The sequence below is a fragment of the Morone saxatilis genome, unplaced genomic scaffold (genome assembly GCF_004916995.1).
Source record: "Morone saxatilis isolate NCDOM2014 unplaced genomic scaffold, NCSU_SB_2.0 Contig23, whole genome shotgun sequence".
Lineage (NCBI taxonomy): Eukaryota > Metazoa > Chordata > Actinopteri > Moronidae > Morone > Morone saxatilis.
This window is the reverse complement of record NW_023339796.1, coordinates 5,821,163-5,837,865: the sequence shown is the minus strand read 5'-3', so window position 1 is coordinate 5,837,865 and position 16,703 is coordinate 5,821,163. Positions and strand designations below refer to the sequence as shown.

At 41.0% G+C, this 16,703-nt stretch overlaps 3 protein-coding genes across 4 annotated transcripts in view; all 3 read right to left on the bottom strand.

The window, feature by feature from the left end:
* Nucleotides 1–1,993, bottom strand: part of rab31 (RAB31, member RAS oncogene family) — an 8,768-nt gene extending 6,775 nt beyond the window's left edge. The window contains exons 1-2 of the mRNA XM_035670269.1: nucleotides 1,798–1,993; nucleotides 280–359 (exon numbers count right to left, since the gene is read on the bottom strand). Of these exons, the coding sequence (XP_035526162.1) occupies nucleotides 280–359; nucleotides 1,798–1,833 (116 nt within the window). The 5' untranslated portion in view covers nucleotides 1,834–1,993. The remainder of the gene's footprint in view (nucleotides 1–279; nucleotides 360–1,797) is intronic.
* A 1,060-nt stretch (nucleotides 1,994–3,053) lies between these two features.
* On the bottom strand, nucleotides 3,054–12,843 carry ralbp1 (ralA binding protein 1). Of its 2 annotated transcripts, none has more exons than XM_035670266.1 (10): nucleotides 12,737–12,843; nucleotides 10,579–10,881; nucleotides 8,823–9,257; nucleotides 8,340–8,689; nucleotides 7,648–7,809; nucleotides 6,301–6,432; nucleotides 5,678–5,788; nucleotides 5,422–5,543; nucleotides 5,219–5,339; nucleotides 3,054–5,003 (listed from the first exon to the last, which is right to left on the bottom strand). In XM_035670266.1, exons 2-10 carry the CDS (start codon nucleotides 10,826–10,828, stop codon nucleotides 4,704–4,706), a joined length of 1,983 nt encoding a protein of 660 aa, XP_035526159.1. In that variant the 5' UTR covers nucleotides 10,829–10,881; nucleotides 12,737–12,843; the 3' UTR covers nucleotides 3,054–4,703. The 2 variants fall into 2 exon arrangements, with proteins under 2 accessions (XP_035526159.1, XP_035526160.1); XM_035670267.1 differs by lacking the exon at nucleotides 12,737–12,843 and adding an exon at nucleotides 11,749–11,768.
* Nucleotides 12,844–13,712: 869 nt separating this feature from the next.
* Nucleotides 13,713–16,703, bottom strand: part of twsg1a (twisted gastrulation BMP signaling modulator 1a) — a 16,082-nt gene continuing 13,091 nt past the window's right edge. Inside the window, exons 5-6 of the mRNA XM_035670265.1 lie at nucleotides 15,464–15,724; nucleotides 13,713–14,184 (exon numbers count right to left, since the gene is read on the bottom strand). Of these exons, the coding sequence (XP_035526158.1) occupies nucleotides 14,003–14,184; nucleotides 15,464–15,724 (443 nt within the window). The 3' untranslated portion in view covers nucleotides 13,713–14,002. The remainder of the gene's footprint in view (nucleotides 14,185–15,463; nucleotides 15,725–16,703) is intronic.

The window sequence follows — 16,703 nt, the reverse complement described above, 5'->3', positions numbered from 1 at the left end:
ATGTATTATTATTATTATTAAAACAACAATCAAACAAGAAAAAGAGCCACTTTAATGTCTCATTAACTTGTTAAATCAGCTTAATATTGTTGTTTTGTTTTATAAACTATAGTCCTTCCTTACCGTGTTTAAGCATAATGTAGTATTTTCTTTTCTTTTTCTGATATCCGACGTATTATTGCCTTTGTAAATCAAATTGTTTGGCTAAAAAAAGGGTAGTTTGGGTGATTTCACACTTCAGGTGGTGTCTTTTTGTGATCTGCAACACAATGCTCTTACCCTATCGTGGGACTTATGTTGTGGTCGAAATGATCCTGAACGAATCGGCAAACAATGCTCGATTTGCCAACTCCAGTGTCCTGAAAACAGAAGGTCCCACATCAGTCACAGCACTCTGGACAGACTCACATGTCACTAATTGACCCCTATTGATTAGGCAACTGTCTGGTCACATGCCCACCACATCAAATAGATTCCTTTTAGTCAACAACAAGCCCCCGAATTTATAGTCAATATTACTTAACACAACCCACTGCATCTCCCAAAACACCTAAATAACAAGTAAATTAACATGAAAACTGAGCGCTTTAAAGGAGCAGGGTGCAGGATTTAGTGGCATGAAGCCAGGCGTCTGTATCTGACGACACGAGAGCGAGAACGAACTGTGTGTAGGAGAAACTACGGCGGCTGGGAAACTTGTGAAAAAACACTAAAAGCCCACATCTGGAGCCAGTGTTTGGTTTGTCCGTTCTGGGCTACTGTAGAAACATGGCGGTGAAACATGGGGGACTCCCTGGAAAGCGAGCCGCGGCGTCTCTGCAGATAAAAATGTCTCATTTTAAGGTGACAAAAACACAAAGCTTCCTGTAACCAGCTGATTATACACTAATGACAACACACCTATGAATATCTCTGCCTATAGATGCTCCTAAATGGACCTTTAAGGCCTCTTTTTGGCTGCCTGTGATTTACTCCAGGCATACTGACAGCTCTTATCCTGGCTTTAGTCAAATAATTGAGTTAAATTATAAATAAAACCTCCTTTAGCTCGCACACAGCCATGCAGAAGGATAACAAAAGACAAATGTCTTTAAAGTCTTGGCTGTTAAAGTGCTTGGTGAGCTTGTCGGTGGCCTGTGGAGGAATGCGCAGGCCCCCCCTCGGTAAAAACGTTAGTGTACTTCTTACAAAGTTCCCCGTTTTTACTTTCATTGATTAAAACGACCACTTTGTAGTCCAAAGGCGTCTCTCGTTGTTACGGTCTCATAAAGACAGACAGAGACAGACAGAGAGAGAGAGAAAGAGAGAGAGAAAGGGGGGACTCTGCTGTGTTTTGCTAACGCAGCAGGAAATATAACGGCTTGTCGTTGTGTAGCGGTTAGTCCGGTGGTGACGTAATGGGTGATAATAACTGTCAGAGCCGTTAAAACGTAGAAGACGAGCACGCGACGACCGTTAGTCTACTTTTAATTTTTATTTTTTTTTTAAAAAGGGGAAAAAAAACAGACAGCCGTTAAGACACCGCGAGGACAAGTAAAGTAAAATGACTGCTGCGCCCACCGGCCGATCAACAAGCTATCAACGTTAAGTTAAATTCTCAAGTTTTCTGACGAAGAGCAACACGATAAAGTGTCTTTTTTTTTTTATTTTGTATTATTTATATAACCGACGTTTATTAGAGTATCAGTCGTAGTCAGTTTGGAGACGCTAACTCCTGTTTTTAAACTCAAACACTCGAAGCAGACAGAAGGAATTTCCCCCAAAATGCATCAACAAAAAAAAACATCTGCCACTTACCCCTAAAAGGCAAACTTTGAGCTCCCTTATGGCCATGGCTAGTTGTGAACTGTTTTTAAATCATTATTTGACAGTGTTCACTCAGTGTCTTTGTCCCGTCATGCTTTAAACTCTGTTTTTTTTCCTCTTCTTGGATAAAAGAGAAACCCAACCCTGAGACAGACAGGCTGACCATCTACTCTCAACCAGGGTGAAGCTGTGTAACGGGACAGACAGAACTTCCGGTGGGGGGGTTTCAAAATAAAAGCCGCATAGCTTGACATGTTTTAAGACCTCAAAAAAAAAATAGTCTGCTTTGAATAATTATAAACTTTAATTACCGTGTAAAAAGAAATATTATGGCCTATACTCTTCTCCCTCATTAAAAGAAAATTCCCTAATCTATCTAGACCCAAAATTGCTTATTTCAAAAGTTAATGTTTGCGCTCTTAAGGCTTCAAGTGTTGTATATCACACTTGTGTAAGTTGCATGTTGGATCATATTGGACCTTGTTATTATTATGCCTTAAACACACATTTGAGATAAGCATAAGGGACATTTCACTATTCAGAAAATGAATGTAAAAGCAGTCTTCTAGTATATATATCACACATATATCATTCTTCTTCTGTGGAGGTCAAACATCTAGATTAAGTAATAATAGGCATTTTTTGATTGGACAGGAATTTATGGAATTTAATTTAGTAATAATAATATAATGAATGTTGTGAATTATATTAACAATAATCGTCATGAACAGAGACATCGTGTTTCAGTAAAGAAGCTTTGGTACTAGATTTGAATTTACTCACCTATATTGAAGCTAATCCACTTGGCTATAGAGATTGTATTACAGAGGGACAAAATACAACAAACAAACTCCAGACTAAATTCATCCCACCTGGTAAACACATTTCTATCAAGTCAAGTTTGAAATACTTTTAATTTTGAAACCCAGTTAGCTTGTATCCGGTCTTTTTCTGGCTGGTTTTGTCCTACTTGACGTGGCAACTTCCCAAATCGGAAACCAGTTAAAAAACCATGACAGAAAAGTCGGGTGGATCCGCTATCTCTGAGATATAAAGCCTTATTCTGAGTCAAAACCCAACAACACCACCTCTCTTCCTCAGAATGGATGCAACCTCATCTGGCTGAGAGAGGGAAAGTATTCAGAGAGGGTGTAATGGAAAATAAAGCACTAAATATGGACCACAATTTAATTAAAAAGGTAAATATTATATATGTTATCAGAGAAAAACACAGCGATTCAGATAAATTATTTTGATTCGACACTTTATTTCTTCACAGCATTATTCTGTCTGCAACAATAAGCTACAAAAGCTTGTAACAATATGAAAATAACCTTATGAGAAGCTTCTGAGTCCAATCTAGCATTTTATCTGTTTCAGTCACAGGATTAATAAACAGGTTGAATCATGAGTCCAGATGAGATTGCTTTGATTTGCCCCGTGACCAAAAGCAGGGGCAGTCACACTAGCATACTCCATACAGGTCATTAATAATAATAATAATAAAAAAAGAAACATGATAACACATAGGGGCTGAAAATACAGTATGTTTGCAATTTTACAATAATATACACAAATGGTAAGTAAGCCAGGCCATGCCCTTGCTTTAAATATCACTGAACAATGACAGTACTTTGCAAAAGTCATGAATCAATTGTGAAATGAAATGATTGATTTGTAATCTTGTGTTTGTTTTTTACTCACTTCCAACTGATGCCATGAACATTAACTCCACACATCGAGAGTTAAGATACACAAATACACAACAAAACAAAAAAAACAAGCCTCCTGCGTGTCTCCGCACACATGTTCGGCGACGATAATCATCACTACAGTTGTTACTTCTAGTTGTTACTTACCCTACATTTTGTTATTCCATCATTAAAATGGAGAAATGTTTCTTCTTCCCCCACATTTCTGTTGTTTGTGCGATAGTGAGATAACAGAGAAGATGATTGCACTACAGAGCAACGTGTGGTTTCACAGAGCGACTGTAACAACGCTGCCTCCAGCTTCATTTTTATTTATCTACATTTCGCAGTGATGAATATACTTTTGTTGTGTATTTGTTGTCCGTTCATGTTTTCATCCACTGGTCAGTCGCGAGGTACAACGCCCACTATCTTTTTATGTGCATCTGCTGTTCAAAGAAAAGAAAGCATCTACAATATATTTATACATATATTCATATATTAATAAAAAGCTGAAATTTAAAATCAATGTATCTCTCGAATAGCCGACTTAAATATATAATATATAGATAGACCAATCATAAATTCTTCATTATTCAAAGAGCTTTTGTATTAGTGGTTCTCTGGGGAAACGTATCCAGTCTGGCACCTTCAGTTATGGCACAGTGGTCTCTATCCTAACATGTCAAATTTGCATCTAGGTAAGGGACATAGTGAGATACAGGGACTGAGATTATATCTGGTCAGTGCTCATTTCTTGAGCCCTTACCAGCAAAAAATAAACTTTATGACATAGACTGGCAACGCGCCTACTTTCTCCTCCATCCCCTTACTTTCTTTATAAATCTATTCATCCCCCCACCTCCTCCTTCCTTCATACAGGCATGGCACCGTGGATTTTGATTAAAGGTCCACCTAGTCTCTCACAGCAGCACCCAGTTGTCCGCTACAACTCTATTTCTAGTTTTTTTTTTGTGGTTTGTGTGGGAAAAATGGGAATCAACGCGTTTGATTTCTGCTAAAAGAGTCAGAACGCAAAAACAGATTTGTCCGTGGCTGCCTATTGACGGACACAACTACTAATGAACCCATGGATCCAGCAAAGTGAAATCTCCAGTGGATAACGAGCGACACTACGGGACAACTGACCAGCGGTGGAGACGTACAGCAGCACAGAGCCACCAAATACATCACTGAGATGACATCTCACATGTTGGTGTCTCTCCTGTCTTTGTTCGGTGAGGGCTTCGAAGGATCCTTAGCTGCCTTCCCATTGGCCGCGGCAGCAGTGTCTGCACAAGCGGCCACTGTGGCAACCAAGCGTTTGGGTTGCTCCTCGCTGCGGGGCTCCGGGCTAGGTTGTGGGGGCGGGGCCTGCTCGGGCGGCGGCTGGACGGTCATTTCCTGCTGCAGTTTGTGGCTCTGCAGGAGGCGGAGCTGGACGCGGAGCTCCAGGATGGCTTCCTGCTCCTCGTGGATGGCCTGGTTCAGGTGGGTGTTTTTGTTCTACAGGGCCATAAAACACAGCTCGAGTTTGCTCGTGTACATACTCTCATACTATAAACATCCACAGAAATAAAACCATCTTAAATTCTCAAAGTCTATAAACACAAACACAAATAACACAAATAATATAGTGTAATTTAAATCTTTTACTCTGTTGAAACTCAACACACTTCAGTCTGCGTGAAACAACAGTGTGTGCTGAATGTTCTTCTCACCTCCAGTTCCTCGTTTTGTTTCTGCAGGTCTTCAAGAATCATCTGCAGCTCTTCCTCATCTTCACTCTCACTTTCACTATCTGATGAATACTCCTCTGTCTCACTGCGACCCTGCTGCCGACTGAGGAACACAGTGCTGGGTTACCTTTAATGCATGTAATGCAGCACATTTATTACCTTAAATGCTTTCAATCTTCTCTCACCTCTGTATGTCTGCAATCTCCGCTCGCAGTCTCTCAATTTCTTCCTTCTCAGTAGCAATCTGTCTGCGGAGCACCTGCTCAAGAGAGATCAGCTCCTCCTGCTCTGTTAGGATCTCATTTTCCTGATTATGGAGAGGAGGTGGGGATTACATGGAAGTTTAGTACAAGTTTAAAGACAATTTCAGGTTTTTAAAACACATGTGGTGGCATTTTGTTGCTTTAAGTGCATTCTGAGTGCTGTGTTTGAATGACTCACCTGCGCTAAGAGGAGGTTGATGACTTCCTCTTCATTCTCAGTCATTTCCTCTTTTGAAACATCTTCCTTTGAGAGGCTTGCTATCTCCTGGGCTATCTTACTCTCACACTCCTACAAAGGCCAAAGCAGGAAAGATAATGAAATAAAGCATAATGGTCAATTCTGATTCTCCCCGTGAACCTTTTCTATTGTATTAAATCTTTTTTATATTGCCTTATCTTGTGTTTTTATGTAAAAAGCACTTTAAATTGCAATGTTGAAATGTTCTATACAAATAATCTTGCCTTGCCTTATGATATTAATCTTTGTTTAGACTCATTTTACAGGCAGTTGTTTATAGTATTGGACTGCATTATATGGCATCATATTCTGTCCCCATGATACCATATGCATCAGTGCAGAAATGACAAAGTAGCACAGGAGTACCTCTGAATAACAGCAGCTATTCATCATGTTTATGTGCATTAGCGTGCTTGAACTTCATTCCAAACACTGAAAATGTATATTAGTGCTGTAACTGAACAAGCAACAGCTCGCAGTATGTTCGTATGATTAGCCTTGCTCTTATTAAACAAAATAAGAAACATACATTTACACATATATGGTATCCAGACACAACTTACCTGACGTTTGGCTTCCCGCAGTTTGCGTTTTAGAGCGGTCAGGATTCTCTGAACCTCCCAGAGCCTCTCCTCTTTAGATAAGTCCTTCACCCCTGCCTGCAGGTCCCTGTGCAGGCAGTTCAGCAGGAACTCCTTAAAACACAAACACAGTTTTATTACATCTCCAGAACAATTTAAAATGAGTGCAGTGAATTTAAAATGATGTACAATAGTCAAACAAGTTTCAGTTCCTTAATTACAGCAATCAGTGAAACCTGTGGTCCTTGAATTATGATCATGAAACAAATATGCATTGACTTCTGATCTCTTGAGTATCATTTCTTGTAAGAAGGTTCACTGGGAATACTTTTTCTTAACACTGACTTCACAAAGTTACAAGTTAAAGTTGTCTGCACCAGGTTAAGTGTCTCCAGTTTTTGTTTATTTTGCAGTGTGATGCATTCACTGGCATATAAATTAAATAGCAGGAACTTCTGGTACATGGTGACAAAATATCAAGACCTCGTACACTGAGAAAACAGAGGAAAGGATAAAGATGTGCACTGCTGACAAGACAATGTAATATAAACAGAAGCAGCTTACTTTGCTAAATTCCTGCTGAATTACTACGTACATACATACTGTGTAACACTTTAATCCCGACTTAAAGTGATAACAATTTATCATCCGCTTACTTAGATGTAAATATTTGAGAGAACTTCTAAACAGAAGAAGACATACAGTATATACACATTCTACCAAAGGCATCATAAAGTAGGTGCAAAAAGCAGCAGCACCCTTGTAAATTATTAGGGTCCAGTGTCTTGCTTAAAGACTCTTTTATAAGAAATGGATGAGGGCTGCAACTACAAATTATTTTTATTACCTATTAATCTAACTTGTCTTTAAAATGTCTGAAGAAAGTTGAATGTAATGTGAGCAGGAATCCTCACAAAAAGAAATATTGGCTTTTTTGATGATTGACAATTATCTGAATTTTGTAATTTAAAATAATTAAAAAGCCTCTCAAGTCTGTCTGTTCAATATGAGCTGGAGCTAGCTAGTTAGCTTAGCATAAACACTGAAAAGTGGGGAAACGGGTTGTGTAGCTCTGTATAAAAAGGTCCACCAGCACCTCTAAACATTACTAATTAACATGTTATATCTGGTTTGTTTAATCTGAGTTTCCTGTCCTGTGTCTGTGAGGCTTCGTATTAAACAAACAGACATTAGAGGAATCTCTTTCAGCAAGAAATAAAGTAAACATATTTGTTCTCAGAATGTCAAACTATTTGAATTTTGAATCAATTGCATCAATAAATGAATGAACTAAAATCAACAAATTGGCTGCAGTTGCACTGAACCCACCTGTCGTCGGATCTCCTCTTTGATGCTCTCCTGAGTCTCGGGCAGCGCCGGCATCGTCGCCATGTTGGACCAGCGGAGTGGCCGCACCACGGGCTTCAGGACTACGTCTCCAAACAGCTCCCTCACATGTGTGAAGAACATGTAAAGAACACGGTTCCCAATCTGAACACAAGGTAAACCAATCAGTGAAGACCTCGCACATGAGCTAGTGTTTGCATCATGTGTTAGACTGTAGTATGAAACGTCTGCACCACATTCTCAACAATACAAATTCCTGCATATTTACTTAGACTGATTAAACTGACCCTGATCTCCTCTCATTAATTGAGAGAAGTGTTTATTTAGCAGTGTTGTAGCAACTGCTGCTGTTGGTTCAGAATAAGTGGAGCAGCCACAGCTACGTCCCCTATGGGAACAAATTAGCTTCACTAAACTGGGCCAGGGTTTCAGACATGAACTAACTGTTTGATCCAATAAAAACTCAGTTGGTTTGTTGCTAAGGGGAGGTTTCCTATCTTTGAGCCTGAGCCCAAGACCTATTTTTCTGTTTGATGTTTAGTTTGCCTGTTGTTGTCAAATTGCTGCTCTCTGCAACATTTCTACTTCTTTTCCCCTCCATTTCCTTCCTTTGTTATCTTTTCCCCTTAATCTCAATTTCCTTTTACTCCGTTCCTCTGCCCTTCCCCTCTGACCTGTATGGTTGGGTTGAGGACGATGGAGATATTCTGAATATTCATCTTGGTGTCCGCCTCCCTGACGATGACGTGGTCCATGTGCGTGACGACCCAGGAGAGAATAAGTCGGCTCTCCGCCGGCACCTCAGCCAGCAGCCTCTGGAACTCCGTCACCTTCTCGGCCTCCACCTGGCGCCCGCAGGCGTCCTCGAAGCGCTGGGCCAGATCTCGGCCCAGCAGGTTCTCAGGCAGCTCGCGTAGGTACTGCTTCAGCAGGCTGGCAACCGTATGGGGGTCGTACTCCTCCAGGCAGGGACACTCCTCACGGTCATATGCTGCTTTCAATTCATCCACCTTGGACTTCATACCTGAGAGGGACAGAAGTTGATGTGAGTATCAATCAGACATTTAAATATTGAGATACATTTACATTCTAGTTATAGATATATATTTTTGCAATTGGGTGGATGATGGGAAAACAGCCGCCCAAAGTTTCTCTACCTGAGACCCGATAGATGCCTTCACACTTCATGCCATAACTTTCAATGTAGTCCACACATTCTCTGAAGACGGCTGGCAGCTGGATACCGTCATACAGAGCTGTCCTCTTCACAGCTTCAGCCAGAGGTGCTCCAAAGATGGGCCTGAAGGTGGGGATCTCCACTGGGACTGGCTCTGCCTCTGTTGTTGGTTTCTTGTTCTTCTTCTTCTTCTCCTTCCACTGTTTAACCACGTCTGCAGCCGTCAGGTCTTTAGATTTCTTATCCTTGGCCTTTTCCTCTTTGGGGCCCTTCTCCTTCACCTTGAAGTCCTTTTCCTTCTTCTTGGAGAAGCTGGGCTTCTTGAACACATGGATTCCCTTGGAGCGCTTCATCTTGGATGGGCTCTCTGCTTCGTCCGCTGAACTGTCCTCCTGGAAGGCAGCGTAACCTTCCGCTGTGAAAGTAAAGAGATTAGGAAGAGGCAAAAATAGGGTTAGATCTGAGGGGAAAAAACACCCGTTTTCTTTTCCTCCTCCTACGACAGAACCATAATAGCAGTGAAATAGAAACAGGAAGAGAGATGTGTGAGAGAGAGAGAGAGAGGATGGCAGAGGAGGGGGAGAATGGGGACTTAGAAAAGAGGTCAGCCACCGATTTAGCATAGCTCCCTCTGCACCTTACGCCTCTCTTCTCTAGAACAAGCTCAGTTCAAATATTTTTCCTCAGAGCAAACGCTACAAGATAGTGTCAAAGACGGTTAAGCGGCCTCTTCGCAGTTTTTTGTCTCCTCTTACCTCCACTCTGGGTTTCTCTGAGAACAGACCCTGTTTATCACACCGCTGCCTGAGACACACCTTCAACTGGGCTCTCTGGGTGTGCTCTGAAACTGTCCATCTCTTCCTCTCTCACACCATACCCTGTTGTAGGAGCTAAATACAGTCATGGAAAAATCCTGATACAAAGTGGACAATGAGCCTGACAACCCCTCAGTGAAAAACATTCTCAGTAAAGGAACATTTCTCACAGCTTCAGGCAGCAGCAGCCAACAGGATGGAAAAGTTGGAAGCTCTCTCTCTCTCTGTACTCAACTACTACTACTACTGAGGAGACCTTCAGCAACAGTCCGAAACTGTTCTAAAGCAGAGGGTTTAAGTGGCCTGAGAGTAGATGACCTGTATGTATTTGGTGGTTCTGAAATGTTAAAGGATAAGGATGGTGAGATACTAAATTTTTCTTATTTGCAAACATGAAAACAGTCCAGCGTAGCCCGAATATCACATCAATGAACACACACCCTTCACTGAAGGAATGGATTATGTTTAAGCACCTTAGCAACACTTTCTTCTGTCCATGAGTACTCATCTGCATGGCAACCATGTCTGAGTATACCGTTTCCATGTAAGGTTGCCAAAATGAGATGAGATATTATCTCATAATTAAGGTGTTAAAGTGTCACTACTGTATATTACAGTGTGAAAACACAGCAGAAACAAACTATTACTGTTGAGCAATTTGACAAAAGAAATTAAATATATCCAAGAGTGCGAGTCACCCAGTAAACTCTACATTTTAAACGTTGCCAATAACCAATATTTCTACTAGGAGTTACCTTAAGGTACTCTCATACCTGTGAACATTGTTATGTTATACTTGTAGCACAAAGTCACTCATGCTTTCAGCTATTTCTCGTAGCTTGGACAAAGCTCAGAATATGGCTGAAAGATCAGAAGTTTAGTGACAAACCTTCAAGCTCAAATTACAGTATCATTTCTTACTACGTTTCTCCTTCTTCTTGAACTTGTTCTTCTTCTTGCTGTGTTCTTTGTCATCGTCTGAGACGTAGGCGTCCGGTGCCTCATGGTGGTGGCCGTCGTGAGGTGGCGACGGTTCCCCGGTGCGGTACAAGCCGGGGAACTTGGTGGGGCTGATCTCCTCAGAGCTGGGGGTGCGGGCCACACCCCCCGGGTGCTCCGCCCGGCGCTGCTCTGCAGGGCTGCTGCTGGGGGGCAGGAAGCACTCAGTCATGGCTGCCCTGGCCTTATCACTCCTCTGATTGGCACATCACCTCTCCATCACACCTGCAGTGGCCGAAATATAAGATACCATGACAACAATAAAACCCTGCATTCGACTTCCACAGTGTTCCTTCTGCTTGTTATCCACGTTTTATTTTATATATTTATTTTGTGTTGACTTGTAGTAATACAGATCCTATTTATTAGGCTGCTCCAATCAGGGTTTTTGGGGCCAATCACGATCGCTGGAAGCAGTATTTCCTCACAAACTACTTTAATCTGCCGTGGACCTGTTTACAGGTGTTTACAATTGTTTTTAATGCAGCTTGAGTGTATGCTACAATCGACTGAACGTCTTCTCTCGGTACGTTTCCCCTGAAGTACTCACAAAAGAGATCTCGATCACAATGAGTTTATCTAACTAAATAAAAGGTTAAAAGATGTATTTAAAATATATGTAAAGAAAATAAAACACTGATTCTGGCTCTACTAAGAGCTGCTTTGCATAACAGAAGTAGCTTATAACTATGTAAGACCTCATTATAGCAACACAAACGTACATTAACAGCAACACAAAGACTCAGCAGCATGTAGTTTTGGTTTTAGAAAAGGAACTTCGTACACATAGTTCAGAAATCCTGTTAGAACAAGAGGACAATTTAAACAATGAATCATTAAAACTTTAAGCTGAGATACAATTAACTAAACATGCATTATTTGTGCAGCCAAGGTGTGATAATGTAGTCAAAATAAGTTATTTCCCATCTAGATTAACACAATCTGCAACAGATTATTGATTTGAACACAAACTCAGACAGTCTGTATTAGCTGCAGCCCTCTCCTCTCCTCTCCTCTCCTCTCCTTTCTTTCTCTGGTTATTTAAAATGCGTCTGTATGAAGAGAACAACTGCAACAGTAACATCCACCCACCAGATGGGGCTCTGCTTTATGAACAATCCTCCATGTCCTACTTCCAACATGCCTGTTCTGACACCCACAGCCCACCAAAGGAAACCTGCAGTCCACTTCATCAAGCACAGAGACAGGGATTTATCAGAAACACTGCAGGATCACTGCAGATAAGCAGCTATTATGTGAATCTGATGAGCTCAGAGTTCAGATCAGTTGAAACAACACTATCTACAAGGCTGTCTGCATTGTTCGTGTTAAATTAAGCACAAAACGGCCTCGTCTGTCAGGTTGTACACGTTTTAGCAAGCAGATTCAATTACGTAATCGCTGCAAGGGTGTGTGTGTGTGTGTGTGTGTGTGTGTGTAAAAGCCCCAGTTTGTCCTACTAATCGATGTAAGCTGTTTCTCAGTCTGACTGCAGGTTGAAGAGCTCCTGTTACACATTGATAGTAGAAACAAACCTGAAGTTTGGTGGTTAGTTTGGTGCATTATCAGTTCCTTCCGAGAAAAACCGCTGCAGCACCGAGAAGATGCGTGTGATAAATGATGTAACACAGCAGCTATACCTTCACTAAACACTCTGTAATTAAACTCTGCACACAACTAATGTCTGTCTGACATCTGAACCTTTCTTTTCGCTGTGGGCAGATCATCCTCCTTCTTTTCTGGCCCTTTCCTGTTTCCAGATCCAGCACAACCAGTCACATATCACCAACCTGCTGCTGAAATACCCACTTCAGTTTCTGCACTAACGTATTTAAGCCTGTTTCCATTAAAAACCAACCTGCAGAAAGCAGAAGCTCTCCTCTGAATGGAGAGGCCCAGACCTGACTTCAGCTACCTGCTAAGCTATCTGATTAGCCAGCCTCTCCGTCACAATTAAAGCTCCACTTCCTTCCAGACGAAACCAACGCGACATTTATTCTCATCTACGTGTGCTGAAGTCTACTGTGCCGCCGCTGTACTGTCGTTGAACACACAAAACACCACAGACAAGAAACTTTACCGAGTACTATCCCGTTCGGTCAGTTTCGGAGTGGAGCTTCCGGATGTCTGTATACTAAATAAACCGATCTGCGCTTGCGCGGTAGCCGAAGTGCGTGAAGGGAAATGTAGTCCGAGAGCGAATACCTCCATTGGTTGGAGTTTCTCACCACAAATGTATAGTCTATGTAGGGTTTTCTTGGCTGAGAGTGATCTGGGATTAATGAAGAGTGTTTAGGCTGTGGTGTGACTCTGCTCCCAACCACAGGTCTGCTGTTACACAAGCCTGTGTACAAAATAAACTGTCAAACAATGTTTGGAATAGCGGCTATAATCTAAATTTGGTGAAACCACTTGCTATTCTGAATCATGTGTACTTTCCCAAAACGCTGCGGTTGGACCCAGAAGACTAGTGGTCATCCTGACATATGAAACGCATTAGTCCTCAGATCTTTGTTGGCACCGTCTGCGCCGAACCCACAGCTGCAATGGTGAAATGAGGTCGTGATTCAATATCATAAAAAAAAAAAAAAGACAAACAAGGTCTCATTGTGCGTCTGGGTACATTAGTCTGTGCAAACTGCTGTTGCATGCCAATTGGGAACAGAATCAATGATAGGGCACCCTGCTGCCTTTTGAAAAACGCACTGGCATTACAAAGAGCATTTGTGTGTGGCGGTGAGAGATTGGCATCGGTAAACGTTCCCTTTCCCCTCCGCTTGCATGAGATGGTCAGTGAGCACTGGAACACCTGTGGACCAGAATGGTATAATAACAACTTTGTTTCCCCAGGAAATGATGCGTTTCCTGGCTCGGGCAACACTAAGCTAAGATTAGAGCAGGAGACAGACAACTGGGAGGACAAACATTTACTATTCCACTCATGCTATGTACTTTGTCGTTTTTTTTTTTTTTTTTACACATCTTTTTAAGAAAACATAACAAAGCAAGAAAAAGATATTTTAAAAATCAGGACACCTTTCTGTGAAACAAAACAGTCCATGTCACCAAACTTTTCTTTATTTGGCATGAGACTGGGATTTAGCAGACCATAATTGTAAAAATACATTATTCATATACACCTCTAGTAAAAAACACTATTGAAAACATATCTAAAAATATACAGTGAGACATAACAGCAGAATAAAAACAATTTGCAGGGGTAGGAGAAAGGGTTTGTGGGGGGTATTTTACAAGGTAACTGAGGAATGCTAACACATAACAGTCATAGTTTCCTCTGCCCTCAGTCCTCTGGTCCAGACATTTGGTACCAATATGTGCCCGCACTTCAGAAGAGACAGTTCATGCACTTCACAGCCTTGCTGCCGTAGTCCACGCACTCGGGTCCGATGCACTGGCAGCAGGCGTTGTGAAACCAGCGGTACTTGGATCCTCCCATTGACTCACAGTATAGTTTACACTGACGGATAGACACGCAGTCGTCAAAGTAGACCACTGTGCACATGTTTTCTAAAAAAGAAATAAGAAAAAAGGAGAGAAATGTGAGTCACAAATCCAGTAAAATGTGGTCTGTAAAAACATGCACCGTTTTAAAAAGTGATAAAATCTTTAACCCTCAATGTTCCTACTTTTACTTTTAGGGGTAAAATTAATTTGCTGCAACTAAGTATGACCATATGTTTCTGGTGAGCTTAATGAGTTAACTGCTCGGCTCTGTGGGAACACTCCTATTATGAGAGCGTCTTTATAGCAAATAGCGCTGGCTTAGGAAGGTAGAGAGCCAAAACAGCCGCAAATGAAAATAAAAAACTGGAGGTCTTTTGGAATTTTGAAATGATGAAAACCTGACCGAACCCAAACTGGTCTTAGTTCAAGCCTTTGTAGACGACTTCAACTCTGGGTCGGGCCTGATTTTATTACCACGGGTCTTAGTGAGTGTGCATAAATGTAAATGAAACGTTTGACTGGAGCTGACAGGACCAGAAAGCTATGTAATACCAAAGCATGTTTTTCCTCTTGTAGTGTAATGTATTCAGAAACTTTATTAGTGATGTGGTTGTGACACAAGCGCTCTACAGGGGCTTTAAGGACCCGTGTGTAGGATTTTATTGCAGATTACATTTCCTTCACTTTAACCTCTCCCCCTTCCAAGTGCCTAACTTCCTCAAAGATACTCAATTTACTGCTGAGAAAAGCAGCAAATTCTCACCTTCAAGAAGCTGGGACAAGCAAATGTTTGGCCTTTTACTTAAATTATTAACAGATTTTTAATTTTCAGAATATTTTTGGAGCTATGTCGTATTATGGAAAGATCCTAGTTCATGTGAAATAGACACAGACATTGGAGGAAGATGTAAAAGTAGCTAATGGGAACATGTAAGGAGCATTTAAATGCTTGTGGTTGGTTGTGGCGTAGCTAATTTAACTACTTTATGAACTGTTGGGTAGATTAAGCAATAACAAACGCTTCATATTTTTTCAAGCTCATCAGATGTTTTATGTCAAATTGTAACCTACAAAGTAATTATTAACCAGTCAAATAAATGTAGTGGAGTAGAAAGTACAATATTTACAGCAAAATAGAGGTAATAGTAGGATAAAATGGACATTTTTCAGTCAAGGAGAAGTACAGTACTGAAGATAATACATTCAAATACAGGTCATGTGTCTGTTTTGGGGACTTATTTTACACTGAAAATCTGAATCTGAAACTTCCTATAAAGAGGGACCTTCAGTATGTGGATGAATATGTATTTGAGAAGCTAGTGAAGAGTGAACGAAGCATCACCTTGAGTGTCGTAGCTGGCGTGGATGCTGTTGCCAGGCACGGAGACGTTCTGGGGCTGGTTGTCGAGCGACTCCAGGAAGGACACCAGGTTCTCGTGATGGGAGAGCTCCTCGGCGACGGGGAAGGACACCACCATCATGTTGATCGGAGCGTCGCCTTCCGTGAGGGCCCGGAAGAGCGAGGGGATCGGACGGTGCAGCTCCTCCACGGTGCTCTTCGACGTGGCCGGAGAGTCGCTGTAGTTCTTGGGGTTACACATCCCTGCGTAAGAAAGATGGATGAAGACATTAAAAGGGTCAGTTTCCAAAAAAAAAAAATTACAAAATCTCTATTCAGATAGTTTCTTTTTTGTCTCTCTCAAATACAACAGTGGCACCAGAAATAATGTCCTTGTTACTCTGGATAATCCGGGATTTACTGTCAATAGTTTTCATTACTTTCTACCAAAGAAATAGTCCCTATAAACACTTTGTACTTTGTGGATTATCCAGAGTAACGGTGACCAGGGGAAATGTTCATGGGGTGCTTTAGAGACTTTAGGTAGTTGATTTCCATTAAATATCTTCATTTAATCAATAAATTGTTTTATTTCTGACATTTTTTCAAATAAATATTTTTTCATTGAAGGCTATAACTCAAAATGTGGCCATAACTGGTCATTGAATTAAATGTGTTATTTTCATTGTTTAACACAATATTAAAAAAATGTATCTAAATTAATGTGTTCAATTTGACGGCTTTTGACCCCAAACTGGAGTGGCCATACATTGTTAATGCCACTCATTTGGATCCTTCCCCGACGGAGACACTGTGCTTGAAAAGACACAATTGAATTATTACAGTATTTCAGTAATGTACTACAGACCAAATTCCATTTACCTCCCTTGTATTGAGATCAGGGTCATGAGTTCAAACTTCCCCAGAGCACAAACCCAACCACAGATGTTTCTGACAACCAAATTCTGTAAAATTATCTTAATATTTTCAAAAATGTTCAGATTTTATTAATTAAATGTATTATATCCCCATACATTACGGTTTACATGTTTGAAGTCTTCCATTTTAATTTTATTTTAAATTTGCAGTCAAATCTTAAAACATTTAGTCTAAAAACCCAACGTAAACTCCCCTTTCATGTCATTAATAAACATATATACTCTATTAGCAAGGACATGTTAGTGCTAGCTACAGCTTTGACTGGGATGAGGCAGAATTGAACCTGGGTGAATAAAACCAAAAC